Source organism: Marmota flaviventris, chromosome 14, assembly GCF_047511675.1.
Source record: "Marmota flaviventris isolate mMarFla1 chromosome 14, mMarFla1.hap1, whole genome shotgun sequence".
Classification (NCBI taxonomy): domain Eukaryota; kingdom Metazoa; phylum Chordata; class Mammalia; order Rodentia; family Sciuridae; genus Marmota; species Marmota flaviventris.
In genome coordinates this window covers 31294196-31317276 of record NC_092511.1, presented here as the reverse complement: position 1 = coordinate 31317276, position 23081 = coordinate 31294196, and the positions used below count along the sequence as shown (strand labels likewise).

The following is a 23081-nucleotide window of genomic DNA, read 5'->3' as shown; positions in this document are numbered from 1 at the left end:
GCACACCACCATGCCCAGCTATGTTTACTTTTTTTTTTTTTTTTTAACCTGGTGGTGCTGGGGATCGAACCCAGGGTCTTGTGCATACAAGGCAAGCACTCTACCAACTGATCTGTATCTCCAGCCCCCTATGTTTACTTTTCGTGTTTGCTGTTTTGAAGTTATCTGCTAATCCATTGTTGTCCCACACTTGGAAATTTTATTGTGCTAGTCTACGAAGTTCCTTTTCCTAGCTCTCTCAGTTAAACACATAGAGCTCTACTGGTACTTTAAAGAAATATATCAACTGGCTTCAGCTGCTAAGACACACTGTTTTTTACTCCCTAGACAGTTGATAAAAATTATCATTTTTACCAACTTCTCCTTCTCCCCCATGGTGAGGTGAGACCTTTAGAGGATTCTTTTCTCTATACTCCTGCCTACAATGAGACCTTTGAAACATTATTACCCCCTTTCTCTACCAACCACAGCAACTAGATTAAATTAAATTATTTATTGTATATAGGAACTTCTCTTAATATTGCCCTTTCTGTTTCAAAATTTCCTAGAACTTAAATATCACAGTCTATGCCTGAGCATTCACAGAGAAATTCTAACACACAAGGATGTACTGCAGATGTATTGCTCCTTCCTGTTTTTGTTCTCTTTGCCTCTCTCAGTTCCAGGCCTCTGCTCTGGTTTTATTTGTTCCTTGGCTAGTGTTTTCTTGGGTGTTTTCCTCACACATAGTGTTTGAGTAAGATACTGCCTGCATTCCTTTCTCCTCAAGTGTCTCCCTCTCATCCTGGTTCACCCATTTCAGCAGGGCCCAGGGTTGTTGAGTTGTGGTGCTTCCCTCCAAGGTCCATGGGTACTATTTCATTTTCCATAGATGAGCCCTCCATGCCACTATGGTTTTTCTTCCCTTTATAGACAATTTGTTCTTTACACGTAGAAGCTTATAAGACTTTTCTCTTTAATCTTAGAGTTCAGGAATCTTACCAGAATTTCCTTTTATATGTGTCTTTTCTATTCAGCCCAGAGTTGCCTTCTAGAGTCTTACTGCCTGGGTTCTAATTCCAGCTCTGGCACTTACTAGCTGTGAAGTTTAAGGCACACTTGACCATTCTGTGCTTCAGTCTCTTATTTGCAAGATGAAAATGATATATAGGATCTTGTCAAGACTAAATGAATTAGTATTAATAAAAGCAATTAGAACAGTGCCTGACATATAGAAAATGTATAATTCTTCATTATTGCTATGGCAACAATATGGAGTATATAATTATTTATTATCATTTATTATTTCTCCACCCCAGGTACTCTTTCTGCCATTATTTATTTAATTATTATTGCTTCAGCTATTTAGTGAATTTAACCTTGAACTCTTCTCTTTTTTCCTACTTCTGAAATTCCTGTTATGAATATGTTAAGCTTCTTGACCATCCTCCAAGTCACTTATCCTTTTTTACGTGATTTCCATCTCTTTGTATTTTGGCTCTGCTTTTCAAGTTATTCTTGAACATTATAATCCAAGTTATAATAAAAATTACAGAGATATATTCTACTTTAATTCACGTATTAATATTTTTAGTTTAAAAATCATAATATTTTAGCTTTAGAAGAATATGTGTGTCACATTTCACTCTCTTACTTTCTTTATTCAAATCTTATGTGGTTCCTCTAGCTCTATTGCATTAAGAAGGGAACCACAGCCCCTTAGATCTCCTATTATTTTTCTTTGTTGACTTACTAGGGCCAAAGTATGTTTGCTAAAGTATTTTCAGTGGTTGAAATCCTGTAAATGGTATCACTGAACATCTCTTGGTTCAGCAGATATGGAGTTAGAAGTAGAAGATGTACTTTCAGATTACCATGTTCCCAGAACCCATGCTTTTCTTTATTTGATTTAAATCTTGATCCCAAATTTCATTTAGGGTAAGGAAAGAAGAATGATTACAATTTATTGTTTTCTAAACTGTTAGTGGTTCCAACACTTTATATTTAAATATAAATTTATATAACCACCTACAAATTTGGAATGTTACTTTTATCTTAATATAAACATACATGTTTCAGAAAAATCAAAAACAAATGATCAAAAATACAAAAACATAATGCTTGATAAGAATTTTTCCTTACTGTCAGTTTGTCTTGCTTGTACCAAGAGTTAGAAATGTTCCTCCAAATGTCTCTCCTCACCAACAAAGGAGGTCTGAGAAAGCATGTAAGAAGTAAGAGGAAGCACAACTCAATACCAGCCTGATCCAGTGCCCCCTTGGAGCTTGTACCCAGAGCAGTGCCCACCCAGCTCAGTCTTGGGTAGGCCAACGCAACTAAGTATTTAATTTCAAAATAGGAATGTCAGGTATTTTTCACATTTCTCATAAGTGTTTCTCCTTTTTATATACCTTAACAAGTAAGGAAAATCAAGTTCTGTAAGTCTTGGTGGTTATTGTGAGCATCAGAAATACCCTGATTTGGGAGTATTCTGTGTCTACAAATGACATGAGTAGAAAAGATATTAAGGTAAAATAAAGATACTTAAAGCTATCTTAGGTCAGATTACCTTATTGAACACAGACCTTGGAGGAGGAAGAACACAATGTCTGGCACATTTTAAGATCATAATTCATTCTCATCTTATTAATTTTAAATAAATTGCCATATAAATCATTATTTTGTTAACTTACTCCCCTTCCATATTATATTCTCCTTAGAATTTAGTGCCAGGGAAATGTTTCTCTCTCCTGAAGAATACTTTGCTTCTTTCCATTAGGTACCCTCTGACTCTGACCGATACCTGGCTGTCCACTGAGGACTCTGCTTCCTCTATAGACATATCAAGTGATGGATGTTTTTTCTCCCACATCTGAGTACCACTAGGCCTGAAGGTGGGGTAGGTGTCCTGCTTGCTCCTTATCTCCCCTTTTGGATAATTGATTCCTCCCTTCTGCCCAGAGTCTCTCAGGGCCCTTGAAGGATATGCCTTTAGAGCATCCCAGTCATGTATAAGATCTCACTCCCTGTCATATTTTAGAGTATAAACCATATTCCTGTCATAATTTGTGTGTGTGTGGTACTGAGGATCAAACTCAGAGCCTCCTGCATCTAGGCAAATACCCACTCTGCCACAGAGCTACATCCCCAGTCCTGTAATTCTTTATGATCTTCATAGCAAGTTGATAACCTGCCTCTTAGTTTTTTGGTTTCCCTTCCTCTAAGAATCTGCTCTAGGTGGATCTTAGGCCTTATCATACCCATAACAATATCCCTTCCAGATTTCCCAAACTCTTGTTTTTAGCCTGGCATGGTGGTATGCATCTGTAATCCCAGCTTCTCAAGAGGCTGAGGCAGGAGGATCACTTGAGCCCAGGAATTCAAGGCCAGCCTGTGCAACATAGTAAGACCTGCTATGATTCTGCTTTTAACACCTTCTCTTTCCTGTTTGCTTCCACTGGTTCCCTAAGGATTTCACCAGGGACCTCCAGTCATTTGACCTACTATTTGTCACTCACCACCTGTCCTTATTCCCTCCTTTACAGCTTATATTCTGTGCTCTGTCATTATAGTCATTATATATTATCTTATCCATACTTACAACTCTTCTTTTTTTTTTTTTTTTGTCTTTTTTGTTGTTGTTGTTAGAGCATTATGGTTACACATAGTCATTGGGTTCATTCTGACAAAATCATACATACATGAACTTTGATTTACTCCATATTGGTCCCCGTTTCCCCCACTTTCTCTCCCCTCCCTCTATTCTCCTCCCTTGACTCTACTGGTCTTTCTTTTGCTCCCCCACACACACTTTTCTACCCCCACACACATTTCCCCTTATTTTGCTCTAGCTTCCACATATGAAAAAAAAACATTCAACCCTTGATTTTCTCAGTCAACTTATTTCACTTAGTACGAATTGTGCCACTATAAACATAGATGTGGCTGGATTGCTATAGTAGGCTAATTTTAGTTCTTTTGGATGAATAACAAGAAATTGGATAGCCAAGTTATATGGTGGTTCTATTCCTAGTAACTCTTCCTTCTTATTTAACTTAAATATTAGAATCAGGACAGAATTTCAGCATGTTCTGCTCACCAAATCTACCAGCATATCATAATCTGTGCCCACACATTCTGCCTTGTTGTCATTATAGGAGTGAACTGTCTGTTTGACTCCAGTACTTGGGTACTGGATTCTGTTTCCTCTTGTGGACTGAGGATGTTTTTTTCTGTACTGGGGCAGTGGCATCAGCATGTACACTTGCTAAATATCTTGCAACTTAAAGGAACAAGAACTGTCTCCCAGACCCACATATTTCTTCAGCTACCACCCCCTTTCTCTGCCTCCTTTTATGTAAGAAAAAAAGTGTGCTGCCTCTGCTTCCTTTCTTCCCATTCTCTTGTGTACACCCACTTCCATCAGGCCTCCTCACCAGTATGCCACTGAACCTGCTCATCTTCTTTTAGAAAGTTACCATTGTCCTTGAAACAGATTTTTTCACTTTGTTTCAGAACCTCCACTCTAGGTTCCCCTCCTACATTCATATACAATGCTTCTCATTCTGCAGATCTAGATCTTCATCTTCTAAACATCAGTATTTAGATCTCCAAGCCCTAACATATAGTCTTCCCTTTTAACTTCCCTAGATGATCCCATCAGTTCCACTGTGTTAAATACCATTTATAAATGTAGACTATTTTGTAAAAAGAGCACTCATATAGTCTGTTCCCAAATTAATATCTGTGACTTGAACCCTTAAACTCTAGATTCATACATCCACTGACTCAGTTGATGTCTATACTTGAAGGTCTGAGAGGTTTCTCAAAATTAACATGTCTAGAGAAGTTTGCTCTTGTCTCCTCCAAATCTTTTCCTCCCCAACTCTTTTCCCGTCTCGGTAACAGGCAGCTATTCTCCACTGCTCAACTGAAAAAGGTTGAGTCATTCCATACTGTTGTCTTTCTTTAATATTCCACATCTGATTCTTCCTTATGGTACTACCTTTTAAAATATATTCAGAATCCAACTGCTTTTAATCCAGGCCACCATCGTCTCCTGCCTGGACTCCCTAACTAGTTTCTGGTTAGCACTCTTAGCACTCTATGGTCTGTGGTTGGCAGAACAGACAGATGATTCCCTTGAAATATCCTGTCTCCTAATATCATGTGACTCCTTTACTCAGACCCTCTACTAGTTGCTCATCCTTAAAAATAGAACTAGAATCCTTACAGTACCTACTAGATCTGACATGATGTGATCTCCAGAGTGGGGAGTGATGAGTTGTTCCTCCAATTTCCTATTCTCCTCCTAAGTACAGATAAGATTGCTTTCATGGATCCTTGAAACCATGTGTCCATTGACTTCAGCCATTTAAGGGCTAGTGGAAATGATGTGGCACCTTTTGGCACAATTTGTCATGCTTTCCCTCCCTCTGCCATGGTGCTGGCAGTATTCTGAGGGTGACTGCTTTCTCAGCCTAGGTTCCAGAGTGAGGAGCAGAGGCCCTGGGTATCCTAATGCAGGTGTGTAGTATGAGCTAGATGTTGGTTTAGACCTCTGAGGTTTGGGGGTTGTCGTACCTGCAGCATACCCCATCCAGCTCTCCTGGATGGCATCCCCTGGCTACCTCCCTGATGATATCGCCATCTTTTTCCTCTCTCTCATTTTGCTTTGGCCACAGGGGCCTCCCTCCGAATCTTCAAACATGGCAAACACATTCCTGCTTTAAGGTTTTAACTACCTGAAATGCCTATTAAAAGTATAAAAAGGAATCTTTACTCCTGAAATATGGACTCTCCAGGTTGGAAGAAGACTTGTTTTATGGTAGACCTATTATGGTAGATTTAATAATACCTAATTTGTATTTCTGTTTATAGCCTGGTGCATTTGTTTTAGACCCAATGTGCGGACTTGGAACAATACTTTTGGAAGCTGCTAAAGAATGGCCAGTAAGTTGTAAAGTTTGGTGTAAACTAAGTAATGTATTTACTTTAATCAGCATGTGTGATCTCTTGCCAGTTATTTACAAGTAGATTGTCTGTTTAGGGATTATTTTTATTATATGAGTACAATTCCCTATTATTAAAATCGATTCTGAAGAGTTGATTAAATTGTTGTGTTACTTCTTTTCTCTGTGACAGGATTCCAATAATTAATCATGGGGATTAGATTATATTAATCCTCAAAGTGTTTAGACATTTGTAATGGTAAAACATTAATAGATTTTAAAATTTTAATAAAAACTTTTAATTTTTAATTTATATAGTATTCTTATAAAAGAACACTATAAATTTTGTTATAACTTGAATTTTTTTAATTATTGATTTAATTTTCACCATTTGAGAAAACACAAGATGTCCTTAACTACTGAAATATCTAACAGTTGTATTTATACTGAAAACATACATGACTTTATTTCCCCATAGAGTGCGTACTATATGGGTGCTGATGTCAGCGACTCACAGTTACTTGGCGCATGTGACAATCTGAAAGCTGCAGGCCTTAAGGATAAAATTGAGTTGCTTAAAGTCTCTGTTATAGGTAAGATAATAAAAGCAAGATCATTTTTCTATATATAAAGACTTAATTTCTGTACCTTATAATATATCTATGGGGCTAAAACTCAGATTACTTCCAGAATTGTAACTTTTTAATTTTTCAAAAGGTTTATGATTGAGAAGCAACATTTAAAACATTAGCATTTAAGTAAAAGCATGCCTTTTCAAGTGGTATTTGTTGCATCTCAATTATTCTTATTTCATAATCTGGGACCAGATAATATAGGCATTAGACAGCAGTATAATAGTATAATAGTAATAATTTTAATTTCTTTCAGATAAACTATATGAACTGTTCTGAATTATTTTTCCTTCTTCCTACCTCACATTAGATAGTACCCCTGATATATACAGGAATAAGTAACTACCTGTCACAGTTTGCAAAACTAGTACTTTCAAGAAGCCAGGAAGGCCTGGGGCAAATCTGGACCCTGGACCATTGGTCACCTGTGAGATAGAGAAACAATTGCTGCTTCTTTACTGATATGATATCAGCAGTGACAAACTTGACTGGGAATCAGATCTGTAGAGTCCTGTCAAAATAACGTTTCTCTAATATCCATGGTATTCAGATTATTATAAAGTAACCTCACGTTTCTTATTTCTTCTGTTTCTTTAACACACCTCTCTTTAAAAATGTCATGTTTCATTTCCAGCTAAGGAATTTGAGTTTTCTTGGCACTGGATAGGTATCAAGCCTATAGTCAAGAGGAACAAAATATCATTTAAAATTTTTTGTTAAAATGGAAAAGTAGGAAAGATGAGTATCAACAGAACAAAATATGAGGATAACTTCTGTGTAAAAGCATAATAAAGCAGCCAGGGTCATTGAGATCTCACAGTTGATTGTGGCCAGTGACTGCATTTTAGCCATTCTGCCAATAGTCCAGTAGGACTCTGTGCATAAGACACAAGTTTCCAAAGTAAACTAAGAGACGATCAGACTGAAATCAGCTATCATAGACCCTAATTTCCTTATAAATGTTTCTGAGACCTTTAAGGAAACTGGAATCATTTCATCAGCTGATCCAGAGCAGTGGTTTGGAACCTTTACATTTGCCAGAGCACCCTATAGGCATGAGGAAAGGAACATAGAGCTGCCTACCAGACCCCCACCACACCCCTTCACTTTTATCTGTTTTCATTTTGGAGGCATTTCCCATGAAGTGTTACTTTAAGGAAAAAAAAAAAAGGAAAGACACTCCACTGTTTTTAAAACAAAAGGAGTTCTCTGTGGCATCAGGTAACCAAACAAATCCTAGTTTTTGAAAGTATCCCTCTAACTCCCATGGTAAGAATAGACTAGTGGAGCAAGGGTGGAAGCAAAGACTGTTGCAGTAGTCCAGTAAGAAAAGATGGTGGCTTGGGCCGAATTGGAGTACCTGAAGGTGATGGAAAAGAGGTCAAGTATTTATCTTTGAAAGTAGATCAAACAGGATTTGTTGTTGGATTGGGCAATGGAGTGTGAGAGCAAGAATGAGAATAACAACTGAAAGCAGCCAGAGGGTGCAGGGAAGCCTGAAGGAAGAACAAGTTAAGAGTTTTGAACCTTTTCAGTTTTACATGATTATCAGATACCGTGTAGAGAAGATGTCAGGTTAGTAGCCCAGCATGCAAATCTGGAGTTGGAGAGTACAGATAACATTTAAATCCATGAGATCATTTAGGGAGTGAGTATAAACAGTGAAAGGAAAGAACTGCGCTCTTGAGCACATCCAGATGCTTTGAGTGCTAGAACTGAGTATCTATTCGAGGAATAGCCAATGATGTGAGAGGATCCAGGGAAGAGAGGGTAACCAGCTGTGGGACCCACTGCCAGTCGGTGAAGTAAACTGAGGCCAAGGGTTGTTTCTGTGGAGCAGCAAGAACATAGGCCTGCCTGGAGTGGGCATGAGAGGTGGGAGAGAAGAACTTAGAGATGGCTAGTTGAATTTCTGTGGGGTTTTTTTGTTTTGTTTTGTTTCTGTACTGGGGATTGAACCCAGGACCTCGAGCATGCAAGGCAAATCACAGAGCCCCCATGAGGGCTAGTTTAGATCATTCTCAGGAGCACTTTGGTTGGTAAGGAGAGCAAAGAATGGGGTAGTAACTGAAAGGAAGAATACTGGGAATCAAACAGTGTGTTTGTTAGTTTGTTTTCAGTGCTGGGGATCAAACCTATGGCCTTGCACATGCCAGGCAGGTGCTCTGCCACTAAGCTACATCCCCAACCTTAAATGAGAATTTTTTTAGAAGATAGAAATCAGAATTAATTTTAGGTACAATGTGTTTGTATGTCAAAAATCAATGATAAAATAAAGAGGAAGAATATAGCATTGCAGAAGAGAAAAAAAATTGCTCATTTACCATCCTCGAGGTGCCTGAGAAGGGAGGTATCCCAGTGCACAAGTGGTGGTACATGCACTCCTAGGACAAGAGAAGGCAGAGAGGAGGACAGTAGAGTTGTGATGGGTCACACCAAACTAGCAGCAGAGGTTAGTGCACGTTTCCAGAAGCCTTTGTTGATGTATCACTATTTTTATTACAGTTTTTAAAACTTTGCAAATTTAGTTTGTTTAAGTGCCTTTCTTTGACTATTACTGAGTTGAATGTTTTTCATGTAATGTCATTTATAGATTTTTCTTTTGTGAGTTACTTGTTTTTAGAATGGCTTTCAGGAAGAAAGACTAAAGCATCTATTGTAAGCTGTTTTATCATCATAGACTTTAATGGTGAATTTCAGTCTGGGGATCTGTAGATCTTACTAAGAGAGCCAGTATTAACTCTTTAATTATCAGCCCTCTGTTTCATATCTCTATGTTAGAGGTGGATATTCTAACTAAATTATTTTTTCTTTAACGGTTCTCATCATAAGTACAATTTAGAATGCTGAGACCCATGAATCCTTTTTTAACACTGACAGATTTCAGGATCTCACACCTATTGACTGTTGTAACTAAGAACATGTGTGAATTCTGGCTTTATTGTTGTTTCTTTTCTGTGTGGCCTTCTGAGAAATCTGAACCTCTCTGTATTCTTTGTATTTACAAGATGACGATAATAATACCTACTTTCTGAGGCTTTGGTGAGCATTTATACATTAATCCATATGGCATAGTGCCTAATACATATTGTGAATTAAAGACCTCTGTATGTGTGGTTATGTCTAAGACATATGGAAATGTGCACTAACCTCTGCTGCTAGTTTGTGACCTTTCTCAAAACTACTGTCCTCCCGTCTGCCTTCTCCAGTCCCAGAGCATGTCTCACTACTTGTGCACTGGGATACCTCCCTTCTCATGTGCCTCAAGTATAGCAAATGAGCAATTTTTCTGTTCTCCTGCAACATTATATTCTTCTTTTTTATTTGATCACTGATTTTGACGTACAAACACATTATACCTAAAACACCCATCATTATTTATGTTTCTACACAATCTCATTCTCTCTATTGTGCTTTAATGAATTTATTTTTTTCTACTTTTTAAAGTAATATTCACTTTGTTTTATAACTCTGTACTACTATAAAAAAAAGAAATTGTGTGTATTTATTCCTGAGTTTTAATCATCATGGCAGTTAAGAATCAAATGAATATTATGTTATAAGTTATCTTAGGAAATGACAGTTAATCACTGTTTGGGTTTTAATCTATGGATATATGTACATTCTCAATATAAGATGAAAGCTGTAACAATCAGATTTGAGCCAGAGAAACACATTTATGATTTAGTTAAAATATGAACAGCATAGGTAGGAGCTGGGCACAGTGGTACATGCCAATAATCCCAGGAGCTCTGAAGGCTGAGGCAGGAGGATTGTGAGTTCAAAACCAGCCTCAGCAAAAGCAAGGTGCTAAGTAACTCAGTGAGACCCTGTCTCTAAATAAAATACAAAATAGGGCTGGGGATGTGGCTCAGTAGTCAAGTGCCCTTGAGTGCAATCCCCCGTACAAAAAAAATAAAATAAAATAAGATATGTAGGTAAAAAGGAATGTTTTCAGCATTGCCGATTAGACATTCTACAGGCTGTCACATGTCACATCAGTGGTAGAGTATAAAACAACAAGATTATTGCAACTACTGTACTTTGTTCTCAGGTGGCGTTTATTGCCAGTAGTAGGATGGGCTTTTTCCACCACATCTGTCCATGCACCATGCATGGTTACATTTTCCTTCATGCTAGTGCATTTTCCTGCTGCTCATCCTGCCCACACTGCCTTGGCCCCTACTCTTTCAGCACAGCATCTCGTGGCCCATGCCGTCTTCTACAAGATTTGTGAAGCTGCCCGACTACCTGATTTGGAGAGTCAGGGAAAGTGGAACCTGATTGTTGGGTTGTCCATGAAGTATGTGTAGGAAATAGGGGAAAGAAGCTCACCACCTAGAGAGTGTCCTGGCAGCAAAGGTCTTTTCCTTTGTTGTGCACTACTGTTATTGTGTGTATTGGATGATCATATGGTATCATTTTATTGTTCAGTAGCACTTCTGTTTTATAATAAACTTTTTTAGCAGCAATAAATTTTTTAAACATGCATTTTAAATTAAAAAGTACTGAGTTTCCATTTCTCAAGAAAGCTAATGATGAACACATAACTTGAGTAAAATGTCTGTTGACATTTACCATCTACTATGAGGGCCCAAATGAAAGAAATCTATGTATGGCAGTATCTAGCATTTACTTCAAAACCTAGCAGTTATTTTAAGGATACTTGGCCAAAGCCAATTATTTATCACATGAAGCTGAAGAAAATGCATTTAAGTATCACTCCATGAAGCATGACTTTTCATTTAGATTAAATGACTATTCTTCTAAATTAATTTTGCTCATATTCAATTCCAAGTTTTCTCATGCGCATAAGCAAAATGAAACTATGGCTATTGATATTTTAGCTCCACTAGAAGACCTTTGCAGACAAATATTGCCAGTTTTGTAGCAACATCTTTGGATGCTTCCAAATAAAATCAAATTAAGCCAATTCCAGTAGTAGTTCAGCTTTTTCCCCCCTAATTCTTGGAAATGTAGATTTTTCCTTGTGAAAAATGAAACATCCTTGTAAATGTTACCATAAATTTAGTTCAGCATTGCATGTGTCTCCACTTATGCATTAATTTGGTAGACCAACACAGGAGAAAAATTCATATCTTGCTAAAACCTACGGAGTAAAGTACCTGAAATTTAACATGGTACCATATAACTCGTAATTACCTCTGGTTTGCAGCCTTCTGTCAATTGATATAGTTTTTAAAATAATCAGCACTTTATTTTTTAAACATACACAGAGTAATTGACTGCAAGCTATTTGCAATGAAGTTTTGCTTGAATGCAAAACTATACTGCAGTGTAGTGATACACTTTCTCTCTGTCATTAGTTGGATTTAAAATTTGAAGCTTTTGAAGAACTACTTTGTAAAGCAGTCCTACGGTAGTGCTATAGGCTTTGCTTAAAAGATAAACAAGTTGCCTAATTTTGTTTTCATTTTGTTCAAAATCCATTGGTGATCTGTAATCAAAGATTTCAGCAAATGGACTAACAGAACTGTCACTTTTGAATTTTTTTTGTGAATTGCAGTTATTAAAAACAAAGTTGGCAACAGGAAGACATTTAAATCTATCTCTAAAAACACCAAGAAAGACATGAACACATTATTTCAAGCTCAGTAATCTTCGAGATTTAATTCTCAAATTCTGTAAATGTACTTTGGATATATTGTAGGAAGAATCTCTTGATGACTTTCATCATTTTAATTAGACATCTGTGTCTTCTAAAATGGAATGGAATGAAATTGAGAAGGCCTTAATTTTGCAGTATCTAAATTTGGCAAAACAAAAGAATAGTAGAGTCAACTTGAATTTTGTGTTGTGGAAATATTTGTCAAAGGCATTCTGGAAGGACTGTGAACTGGAGAACTGAAATATTTACATTATCTATATGAAAAAAAAATAGAATTGAGAAGAGTCAAGAGTATCTTCCATTTCGCAAAATTTGCTCTGATCTCTAGAGTTACTTTAGCACATGTAAACAAAGTATTTCCTCAGATAAACATATTGTAATTTAAGAGAAGTTTTTAAACATGAAAGTGAAGCTTTGAAGATCACAGGCATTTTATTAAAAAGGCAACTTAAAGTTCCTATTTTTAAAAACACTGTATTCTTCAGAAAAATACCAGTGATGACATGGGATTAGAGACTAATACATTTACGAAGCTGGTCAGTGTGTGGGTGAATATATACCAGAACTATTTTGCCTATTACTATTTTAAAAGTGCATGGATCCTTATTTTTAGGTTCCCCATATTAAACCAATAGTAAGTATTTCGTAAGTATAAACTTTTCTTTCTAGCATCCTCATTCTTGGCAGTGTTCCTGACTGTATTATTGTAGGGCAACCAATCCACATGCCACACTATATGGTGCTTATTTAATTATTATAGACTTCTGGATCAAGATGGCAGATTAAAATTTCAGTGAAGGATTTGCATTCTCTTACACTTAATTGAAATGAGAAAAAAGAATAATAAAGATAAAGGAAAAAAATCTATCAGCAGCAACTAAAGAAGGGAAAATGATCTAATGCAGTGAACTTAATTTTATTTTGGCCACAATGGAAATAAGCAAAGTTATAGAGCAATTGCCAATAGAATAGTGTTTATTTATAATGTTCTGAGATCCCTATTTATAAGGTTACTGAAGCAGAATGTGATGCAGAAATATTATACATAACTAAAATGTTATTTTTGAGGAGACATTTTCAATATGAAACAGTCCAGGCAACATTTCAGTAATAGGCTTTTGGCAGGGGGAATTTTTAATAAAATCCAGACATTTAAGAGATGAATCAGCAGAGGAACAGAGATTGAATTAATTTAAATATAGAACTAATTTTAAATAACTATGGGAATTATTGTTATGTGACAGACATCAAAGTAATAAACCTGGACACTGCAAAGAATAACAAACAGCAGAAAGTATAGGAAGGAAAGTAGGAAGAAGAATGTAATCAATTCTATAAAAGCCCTCAAACAACCTAGTCTTTGTTAAGTATATACATAAAAAAGATACCTGGAAGGCCCATAAAACCTTCTGAAAGAAAATACCTGGGTGCCATAATGAGTTTTAGGCAATTTTTACCCACTTTTTTCTCAGAAAAGGGGAAAATGGGGCAGTTCTTTTATTCAAAGCAACTAGTATTTTAAAACTATTTTTTTCATGTTCTTCAATCATCCTGAAGAGATGTTTAAAAAAAAAAATGATTTTTGCTTGTTTTGAGCTATTTCTATTTTAGTCTTATCTCTTTAGTTACAGGCATACTCATAGGCAGTTTAAAGTATTTAATAATTAAAAAGTCTTTACTCTGTATTTAGTCCTACAGGTTAGGTGCTCACAGTTTTAGAAGTTTTTTGAACTCTTTGAAGGATTCTGGCCCACTGGGCTCCACCTGACTGTCATCTCCTATAGACATCAGAGAGGACACTGTAAATAATAATTTAAAAATAGCTAGTATTCATGGAGTGCTCACCATGTGCCAGGCACTGTTGTAAATGTTTTCCCCCATTTATTAACTTCTAAGGTAGGCACTGCCATTCCATTTTACAATGAGGAAACTGAAGCAGTAGCCTCCCAGAGTCCCATAGGTAACTAGTCTCAGAGCCAAACACAGCAGGCTGTCAGCCTGCACTGCACACCACAGCAACGGAAGTTCAGATTATTTCGTCCTTGGATGGAAGATGTCACTGCTTAATTCTAGAACTTTTTAAAAAATTAGTCTTGTCTAGCTATGTGAATTTTACTCCTTCTAAAGTTATTTATAAATCAGTTTAGCAAATTATATAATATAGAAAAAATGGAGAACAACCAGAACTAAAAAAAGAAGAAGAAGATTACCCAACCTGGACAAACTGGGCAACTAATAAACTAATTTACGGGTAGGTGCTGTGTGTGTATCAGGCAGAAGAAAGACTTGTAATTAAGCAAAGTTGAATATGTCTTGTATTTCCTTATATGTAAAACATTTGATCACTGTAATTTCCTTCGTTATTTATTGTCTTTAGTCATTTTGCAAAAAGTATAGAAAGGCTGAAATGGATGTGTTCAGTATCAGCACCCTAAAACACAGCACATGAAGTGAAACATACCTTGGGTGGGCTTTGGCTTATGATAGAATGCTTACCTGGAATTTAATTCCTAGAACTGCAAAACAAACAAAAATGGAAAAAAAAAAAAAAAGAATTCCTGCCTAGGTTTAAAAGATACTACTGCCTTTTTTCTAACACTCTGCTTTTCTGCTGCTCTCTCACAAGGTTTAGGATTAGGAGACAGCCAGCAAGTGGTCATTAGATTTTGCCAGATAAGAGGAATTTTTGTTTTGCTTTTAAATTTCCTGCCAACCAAAATTTATATGATATTTAACAAAGATTATTTAAACTTTATTGCATTTCTATAGGATTAGGTTGCATTTTTGCATTGAAATTTGAGAACCCTTCTACCTTATGCATACTTGATTGACTTGATGGGTGGGAAAGGGGAAGACACACACAGGAAACCTGGGTGCGAAGGTTGGGTATATTGCCTTATAGAAATGTAATGCTGAGAATAAAATGTTAAGAGGAGCAGGAAATTTCAATTTAATGATCAGATACCGTATTTAGTTTTGTTTAGCGATGATATTCATGGTGTTGATTTTTGATCTTATAGCTTTTTCTCTAATCTTAGGGCTTTTATAGATATTTTTAACTTTTTAAGTTCCCCCTGAAAAATATAATGATAGTTGTGGATTCTCTCTTAGAAACTGAAACCTATCTTACAAAAATTTATATATAATAATGAAAGGGAAATAGAATATAATGTTGTAAAAACATTTTCTAGACAACATATTTCTTCCTGAATCCCACAACTGTCTGTGCATGTAATATGTCTAGAAAATTGAGTTTTTCTGGTTAATTTAAAATTCCACTAAACTTACATCATTTTATAACATTTGAAAACCCATTTTTTCAAAGGACAAATTACAGTAAATAACTATTAATCTTTAGATATTTAGAAAGCATTTTAAGATCATGTGGTTACCTCGAAGCAATATTACCAACCCTAAATTTTATTCAACACGCAAAATTAATTGTGTACTTCAGTTTTCTCATTATCTACATTACAATATTTGACCTTACTATAATAGGATTCTCTGATTTCTGTATTTCAGAATTGCCACTGCCTTCAGACAGTGTCGATATTATTATTTCTGACATTCCATTTGGAAAAAAGTTTAAATTAGGAAAAGACATCAAAAGCATTCTACAGGAAATGGAAAGGTGAGTTGTTGAATTTATTTTCATAATTTTTTAGCTTCTGGGCATTAAACCAAAATATATCATTGCTCTTAACATCTGATTGCATTATTTTTCCCAGATTTTTATGGTTTAATTTCTTAAGATTTCAAGTCAGAAGTTTATAATTGAAATAAATGTTATTCCATATCATCTTGTACTGTAAATTTTATTCAGGAAAAAAAATTTTTCTATTTCATTCACTGAGCTACATAATTTACATATATATTTCTAATCCTCACAAAAACCAACACTTTACAGATGAGAAACTGAATTCCAGAAAGTTGAACTTCCTCATGATCACAATTGATGCTAAAACAACTGAAAGGAATCCTGTCACAAGAAACAGGGAACAAGGCCAGCATTGGCTGTGAAATGAAAGTGCAGCACAGGACATTGTTCATCTCAGGGCTTCTAATTTGACATCAGGGAATATAATTTAATAGAGGGGTTCAAACAGTGAAACCTAGATATGTATTTTTCTCATTATTTAAGTTGGTAAAGGCGTGAACCTAGAATGCTACAGGAATGAATAGACACCAAAAAAGATCAATTCATGTTAAGTTGTTTCATATGGACTTTTATTTGATATACTAGGATAACATAAATGTCGTAAGTCTACCATGTGAATAATGTGTCACATATTCTTAAAAAATGAACACATATTGGAGAAACTTCAGTGTCAAGGATGACAGTACACAAAATTAAAGCTTGACTCAAAGTCTAAGCCCAAGTCAGAGCCATCTCACTGTGTCTTGTAAGTTGGGTGCTTCACACTTCTTTTTGAATTGTCTTATTTCTAAGCCACTTCCCCTCCTGCCCAGTTACCTAACTTTTAGGGACCTTTCTTTCTGAGCACCAACTCTTAATTCAGACATCTCCTGAAACCCATATACTCCCTGCTTCCTAGTATCACATTCCCCTACAGTTTCACATTGCATATTTTGCATTTTAAAATCATTGCAGAACTTTTTTTTTTTTAATATTTATGCCCCACTTTCCCAGCTACCCTCTACCAAGGCTCTAATTTAACTGATCTGAAGTAGGACCTGGATGTCAGTACTTCTTTCTTTCTTTTTTTTTAAATTTATTTATATATGACAGTGGAATGCATTACAATTCTTATTACACATATAGAGCACAATTTTTCATATCTCTGGTTGTATACATAGTATATTCACACCAATTTGTGTCTTCATACCTGTACTTTGGATAATAATGATCATCACATTCCACCATCATTAATTACCCCATGACCCTTCCCTTCCCCTCCAACCCCTCTGCCCTATCTAGAGTTTGTCTATTCCTCCCATGCTCCCTCTCCCTATCCCACTATGAATCAGCCTCCTTATATTAAAGAAAACATTCGGCATTTGGTTTTTTGGGATTAGCTAACTGCACTTAGCATTATCTTCTCTAACTCCATTGGATGTGAGTACTTCTTAAAAACTCCTAGTATAATTGTTGTGCAAGCAGGATTAATAACTAAACCTCTGAGCCTAATAAGGTAATTCACCATTTATATCATTAACCGATTCACAGTGAGATATTAATATGTGATCAGTGACATGCATTTAACCTGGACCTTTTCAGAACAAAGATGACTCAACCTAATTCAAAATCTAGTGCTGCCTATTTTATGTATCTCCACAAGTCAGGAGTGAATGGGTAGGAATTTGAATAGACAGTCCTTTCAGCACTAGTAAATTATACCAGCCTGACATTATCTAGGCTGGTTTTTTATTTTATTCCAAGTAATTGAAAGTGAAATAATGATAGATTTGACTACCCTTTTACCATGGCAGTAAATTTTAATATTTACCTGAGAATCCAAAAGATGAATAGTCAAATTTCCTGCATAATTAGAGCACCTCCATAGGACCAGTTCAAAGTGTGTGCATTTGAATATAAGGGACTTTTCCATCTCCTGTACCCAGGCTTCCTTGCCACCTGCCCCAACCTCTGTGATCTGACTTTCTACTTCTTGTGGTTTGAGGTTTGATACAGAAAAGACAGGATGCTAGGGTTAAGAGAACAGGCTTTGGAGCCAGGCTGCCTGGGTTCTAGTATTGGCTCTAACTCCTCATAGTTCTTCAGTCATAGGCATACTGCCTGACTTCACACCTTGTGCATAATCTTTAAATCTTAACACCTACCTTGAAGCCTTGTTCAGAGGATTCAGTAGATTTAAAGCTTTTAGAACAATGCTGGGCACCTAGAAAATGCTCAGTATCCGTTAGCTCTTGCCTGATTTTTTTAGTGTAAACTACTTCAGATCCTTTGGGAAGGAAGTGGTGATACATATAAAAATTTAAGTACACATAACCTCTCCCAGTGATTTACTGATGATTTAGGCCTTATATAAGAATTGAAAGAGATGGGGAGTTTTATTAATAAAAAGAAGAAAAAATTACAAGAGGTCAGTAAACCTGTTCATAATAAGCAGTGGAAATAGCTGATCCTATATGTAGTATCGTGCATGCATCAGAATTAAAGTTTGTCAGACAAATGATTACTCTATTGACTTGAATTAGGCACTCTCAGCTCAATTATTTCCTCTTTTAATTCATTTAAATATTACCCATTTCATGAATACAGAGCATTTTGAGGAATTTAGGGAAGTTTAATATGGGTTTTCTTTCTAAATATAGCCATGTAAAATATATGAGCAAAATTAGAAATTCAGCTTGCTCAGCTTGAAGGTGGAGGCAGTCTTATGTGACAAAAAGACATGAGATGATCAGGGAAGAAGCAAAATTTCAGTGAATTTAGAAGTTGAGAGAGAATAAAAAGAGACCACAGATGTTTGGTGAATGTTTGAGTGAATACTGAAGGAAAGGTGTTTTCAAGGACTGTGAGTAGAGCAGACCGCCTGGAGCAGAGGACTTAGTACGTGGGTAAGACCTACTATATTTCATGGTCAAATAATTTAGAATTATTCATGTCATCTACTCTGGTCTTACAGGTCTCTCTTTTATCTTGTTTGATACAGAGTGTTCCCAACTTATGAACCACAAAATTTCTTTTCAAGAAATAATATCATTATCATCATCAAATACCCCATATGCTAGTGTTCAAGGGGATACAGTTTGGGAAATATTGCTTTGTAATTTTTTTAATAGCTTTCTTAGTGAGAAATTATATGTAAATGAAAATATGCCTACAAAATGTTAAATTTCCATGTGAGTTTTACTTTCTTATTGCCTCCATTATTTTAAAAAAATTATAGTAAATAAGTTGGTGATAGGCATCTTGCCTTGTACTTCGGTATAAATAGATACTTGTTAAGTAGAATCATTGTTAATTTACTGTATCTTGCTTTTTTCCCACTCAGCAGTATGTCATGAATCTCCTTTATGATCAGTTGTATTGTACATTATAATTTCCAATAATTGTCACAGTATTATATGTGTTACCATTATGTAACCAATACTTATGGATGTAGGTAATCCTCAATTTTTTTTATTTTAATAAAGAACAGTGCCTTGAACATTTTTACAGTTTTTCAAACTTACTATATGATCAAGTTGCTTAAAACCAGTATCTTAGTTTCTTCATGTTTAAAATTACAATGCTAACCAGCCATACATAAAAGGACAAATCAGAGTGTTAAATAATATGTAATACAAAATATTTTAAATTGTGCCTAGTACATGATAAGTGCTCAATAAATATTTTCTATCATCACATTATCAATATTATTCTACTACTGCTGTTATATCTTCTTAGAATAATTTCTTAGAAGTGAAATAGATGGATAAAGGTTATGTACATTTTTTATTTTTGATACATTATTGATAGTTACTGTTCCAAAACATTTCCCTCTTTAAGAGTACTCATTTTCTCATAATCTCAATTGTTTATTTTAATCGTTGTTAATACAGTGGGTAGAAGGGTTATATCTCATGTATTATTTTAATTGTAATGTATGTGTTTAGAGACATTTGTATGTTTACTTGCTTGTGTCCCATGGTATACAATTGCATCTGTCTTCATCCCACCTCCTTGTCTCAGGAAAAGTCTCTCTTCTGGCCAGGGTATCCTGCTCATTCCCTCCTCCTCAAGGATAGCACTCTGCCCACTTCTCATTCCTACCTTCAGCTTAATTTTCTCCTCATTTTTTTCCCAGAGAATCGGCCATTTTTCCCCATATACTTTGTGAGTATTTACACAGTTCATCACTGCACGAGGTCCTGAGGATAGATACAGGCATCGACTAGGACAGAACAGGCCCCAGACCGCCCTGTATGGGAAGATGGATTGTTAATGAGTTGACACACAGGGTCATTCCAGATCATAAGTCAAATAAAATAGGATATTTTGCTGGAGAGTAAGAGAAGAGTAGTAGCTACCAGAGACAGGTAGAAAGTCAGAAAGACTGCTCCATAGAGGTGACATTTGAACTCTGGGACTTTAATGAGAAAGCACGCAAGGGATGAGAGTTAAATGTACAGCAAACAGTAGAACCAGCAGTGCCAAGGCGAGCAGCATCGGCTGGTAAGGTCGAGCAGCTGAAGGAAGGTCACTGCAGAGGGAGGCAGGCAGGCAGCAGCCGTAGGTGAGGTCGGTTGTGGAGGGAGATTGAACTGACTGAAGGGCCATAGAGCAGCTGGAGAGTTAGCAAGCATTTGCATCTGTCTTCTGTGTGGAAACTAGGAAGGAGAGTGGGAGGGATACTAAGAATGGAAATAAGGCCTGTCTATCAGGAGATTGTTACTAAGTCCAGACAGAATATGAATATGCAGATGAACATGTGAAACAGTGTGGAGACAGAATTATCTGGGTTTCCTGATGGAATCGATGAAAGAAAGCTCCCTTCGCGCTTCAGTCTTTCCCTGTGACCCTTGGTCCTCTAGCTTCCTTACCTGTATAACTAAATTTCTTGAACAGTCCATACTTGATATCTCTGCTTCCTCACCTCCCATTCTCACTCAACCCCAGCAGACCCATGTCTATCTGCTCCTGTCCTCATCTAGGCTTGCTGTCCCCGGGTTGTCTGATGACATCTTATAATCCTGGTCCTTGTTAGTCCTGTAGCATTTGACACTGTGAGACCACCCACTTCTTGAAACTACGTCTTGGGCTTCTAGGACATCACAGTTGTCCAGATTGTTCTCTTATGGTATCTGTTCATTGTGCTCCTCTCCTCTGTCCTTCCTCAGACCTCCTATGTCTTCCTTAGTCTTTTTTTTTCTCACTCTGTTGCCACCCAGATGACCCCCTCCACCCTATGGCTTTGTCTGCCTTTCACTAATGAAAGCTCTTGTCCCTCTACCTCAAGCTTGGTCTTTCTCGGTGCTTCTAAACTGAGTACCCTGCTATCTGGGAATCTGCACTGTGCGTTCCTCAGGCACTTTCCAAACTGAACTCTGCTCTTCCTACTCTTCCTCCTCTTAACCTCGGTTTTCCCCATAAGGCTGGTGGCTTTCAGTGACTCTCCACCTCATGCCTTCCTGCGTCTCACCTCTTCTGCCTCCAGCCACCTCCCTAGCTCCAGCCTACGACTTCCTGGATCAGTCCTGCTTGTCCTTCAACTCACCACACAGACATCTCACTATTGGGGAATTTTCCCCTCACCTGTGCCTGGATTGGGACCCACCTCGTGTGTTTCCAGGGCCTTTACATGTGCCTTCATGGTGGCCTTTATCACCCCCTGCACTCCTCCCGTGCCTCTCCCCCAGTGCTCAGTAAATCTGCACCTTGTCATGGTTCCACCTGAGGCTGTAAATGAATCCTCCTCAAAGGGCGATAGTCACGGTCTGCCCCGCTTTGTCTGAACTTCCCTTTGCCATCTCTTTGTTCATGTCCTAACTCCTCCCTGGTGACTTTCTCCTGCCATCATCCTGCCTACTCAAATATGCTGATTCTGTAGACTCTGTCACTTGCCTTTTTCTCTGTACAATCATTTATTAGAATGTGACTACAAATTACTTTGAGGCTTGCCTTTTAAGTAGAGTAAAAATAGATAATTAAAGCAGATTTGTACTAGAGATTCAATAATTACTATAATGAATATGCATTATGGAAGATACTACCTAATTACCAAAAATCCTTGTATTTAAATAGAGAAAATTAAATTTCAAATTAAAAACAACTATTTTAAATAAAGCAGGATTGTTTGTTGTCTAAAAAGAAAGAAGTACTCATCCTAATTACCCCATTCTTTGTCACAGAGTGCTGCATGTTGGTGGAACCATTGTCTTGTTGCTTAATGAAGATCACCACAGGCTCCTTAAAGACTGCAGAGAGGGCAATAGCCCTCTCAACTCCAAGGGCAGCCACACCCATGAACCTGAAATTAAGAAATGCTTGAATCCTGAAGAAAACACTGGCACATCAGAGATGGTTCCATCTTCACATGAAACCAGTAACAACGCGTGCTTAAACAAAATGTCACCTTTTGGCTCTTTGGTGCCAGTGGAATACTACAAAGTTAGCTTAGGAAAAACAGAAGCATTCATATGCAAGTATAAGAAGTCACACAGTTCTGGACTGTAATGGGTTTGGGCTTGCTGCTAGCGAGCCAGGTGGAATCCTGTTTGTCCTGAGACTTTTTTTTTTTTTTTTTGGCACTGGGGATTGTACCCAGGACTGTCCCACCACTGAGCTACATTCTCAGCCCTTGCTATTTTTAAATTTTGACACAGGAGACGGGGACTCACACAGTTACATAGGCTGGCCTCGAACTTTGATCCTCCAAGTAAATACTCCCCTGAAGACAGGAGCTATGGTGAATTGGCACCCTCTCATTAAGAATTTCTGCTTTATGCTCCAAAGCACTCTACATTCTTGACAAAGAACAGTTATTGAATATTTTGGAAAAAAACTCATGTTCTAAGGTCTGTCAATATGAAAATCCTGTTCTGCCATGCACAGTTTACGAGCAGAGACTTCTGCTTCCAAATAAATATTTCTAAGGGTTCACATGAATCCTTCAGTCAACACAAGGTTGAGAAATTTTAACTATCAGGTTGTAGAAATGTAGAAACCTTTATGTGTAACTTCTTTTGATATTAAACTTGATTTTTTTTGAACCTGTAATTTTCTTCTCCATTGGAATGAAAATAATTTTTATTTGCAGTACATTTTATACAGCTCGTGATAAAAAATATCAGTGAAAATAATAACAACATGAATTAAGCCAGTAGCCTCCAACGTGATAGAAAATGAAGTTTACTTTTTCTTTCTGAACAGCATTAATAAATTGCCCCCTTATATGTCTTGTGTTGATTCTGTGAGAAGAA

General features: G+C 36.7%; 1 protein-coding gene across 2 annotated transcripts in view; it reads left to right on the top strand.

Annotated features, from left to right (window-relative positions):
• Thumpd2 (THUMP domain 2 tRNA and snRNA guanosine methyltransferase) overlaps positions 1-22878 on the top strand; it is a 42227-nt gene extending 19349 nt beyond the window's left edge. For both annotated transcript variants that reach the window (XM_027934390.2, XM_071601521.1), the window contains exons 7-10: positions 5860-5931; positions 6409-6523; positions 15714-15822; positions 22011-22878. In XM_027934390.2, coding sequence (XP_027790191.2) covers positions 5860-5931; positions 6409-6523; positions 15714-15822; positions 22011-22335 — 621 coding nt within the window. In that variant the 3' untranslated portion in view covers positions 22336-22878. The remainder of the gene's footprint in view (positions 1-5859; positions 5932-6408; positions 6524-15713; positions 15823-22010) is intronic.
• Positions 22879-23081: the final 203 nt, after the last annotated feature.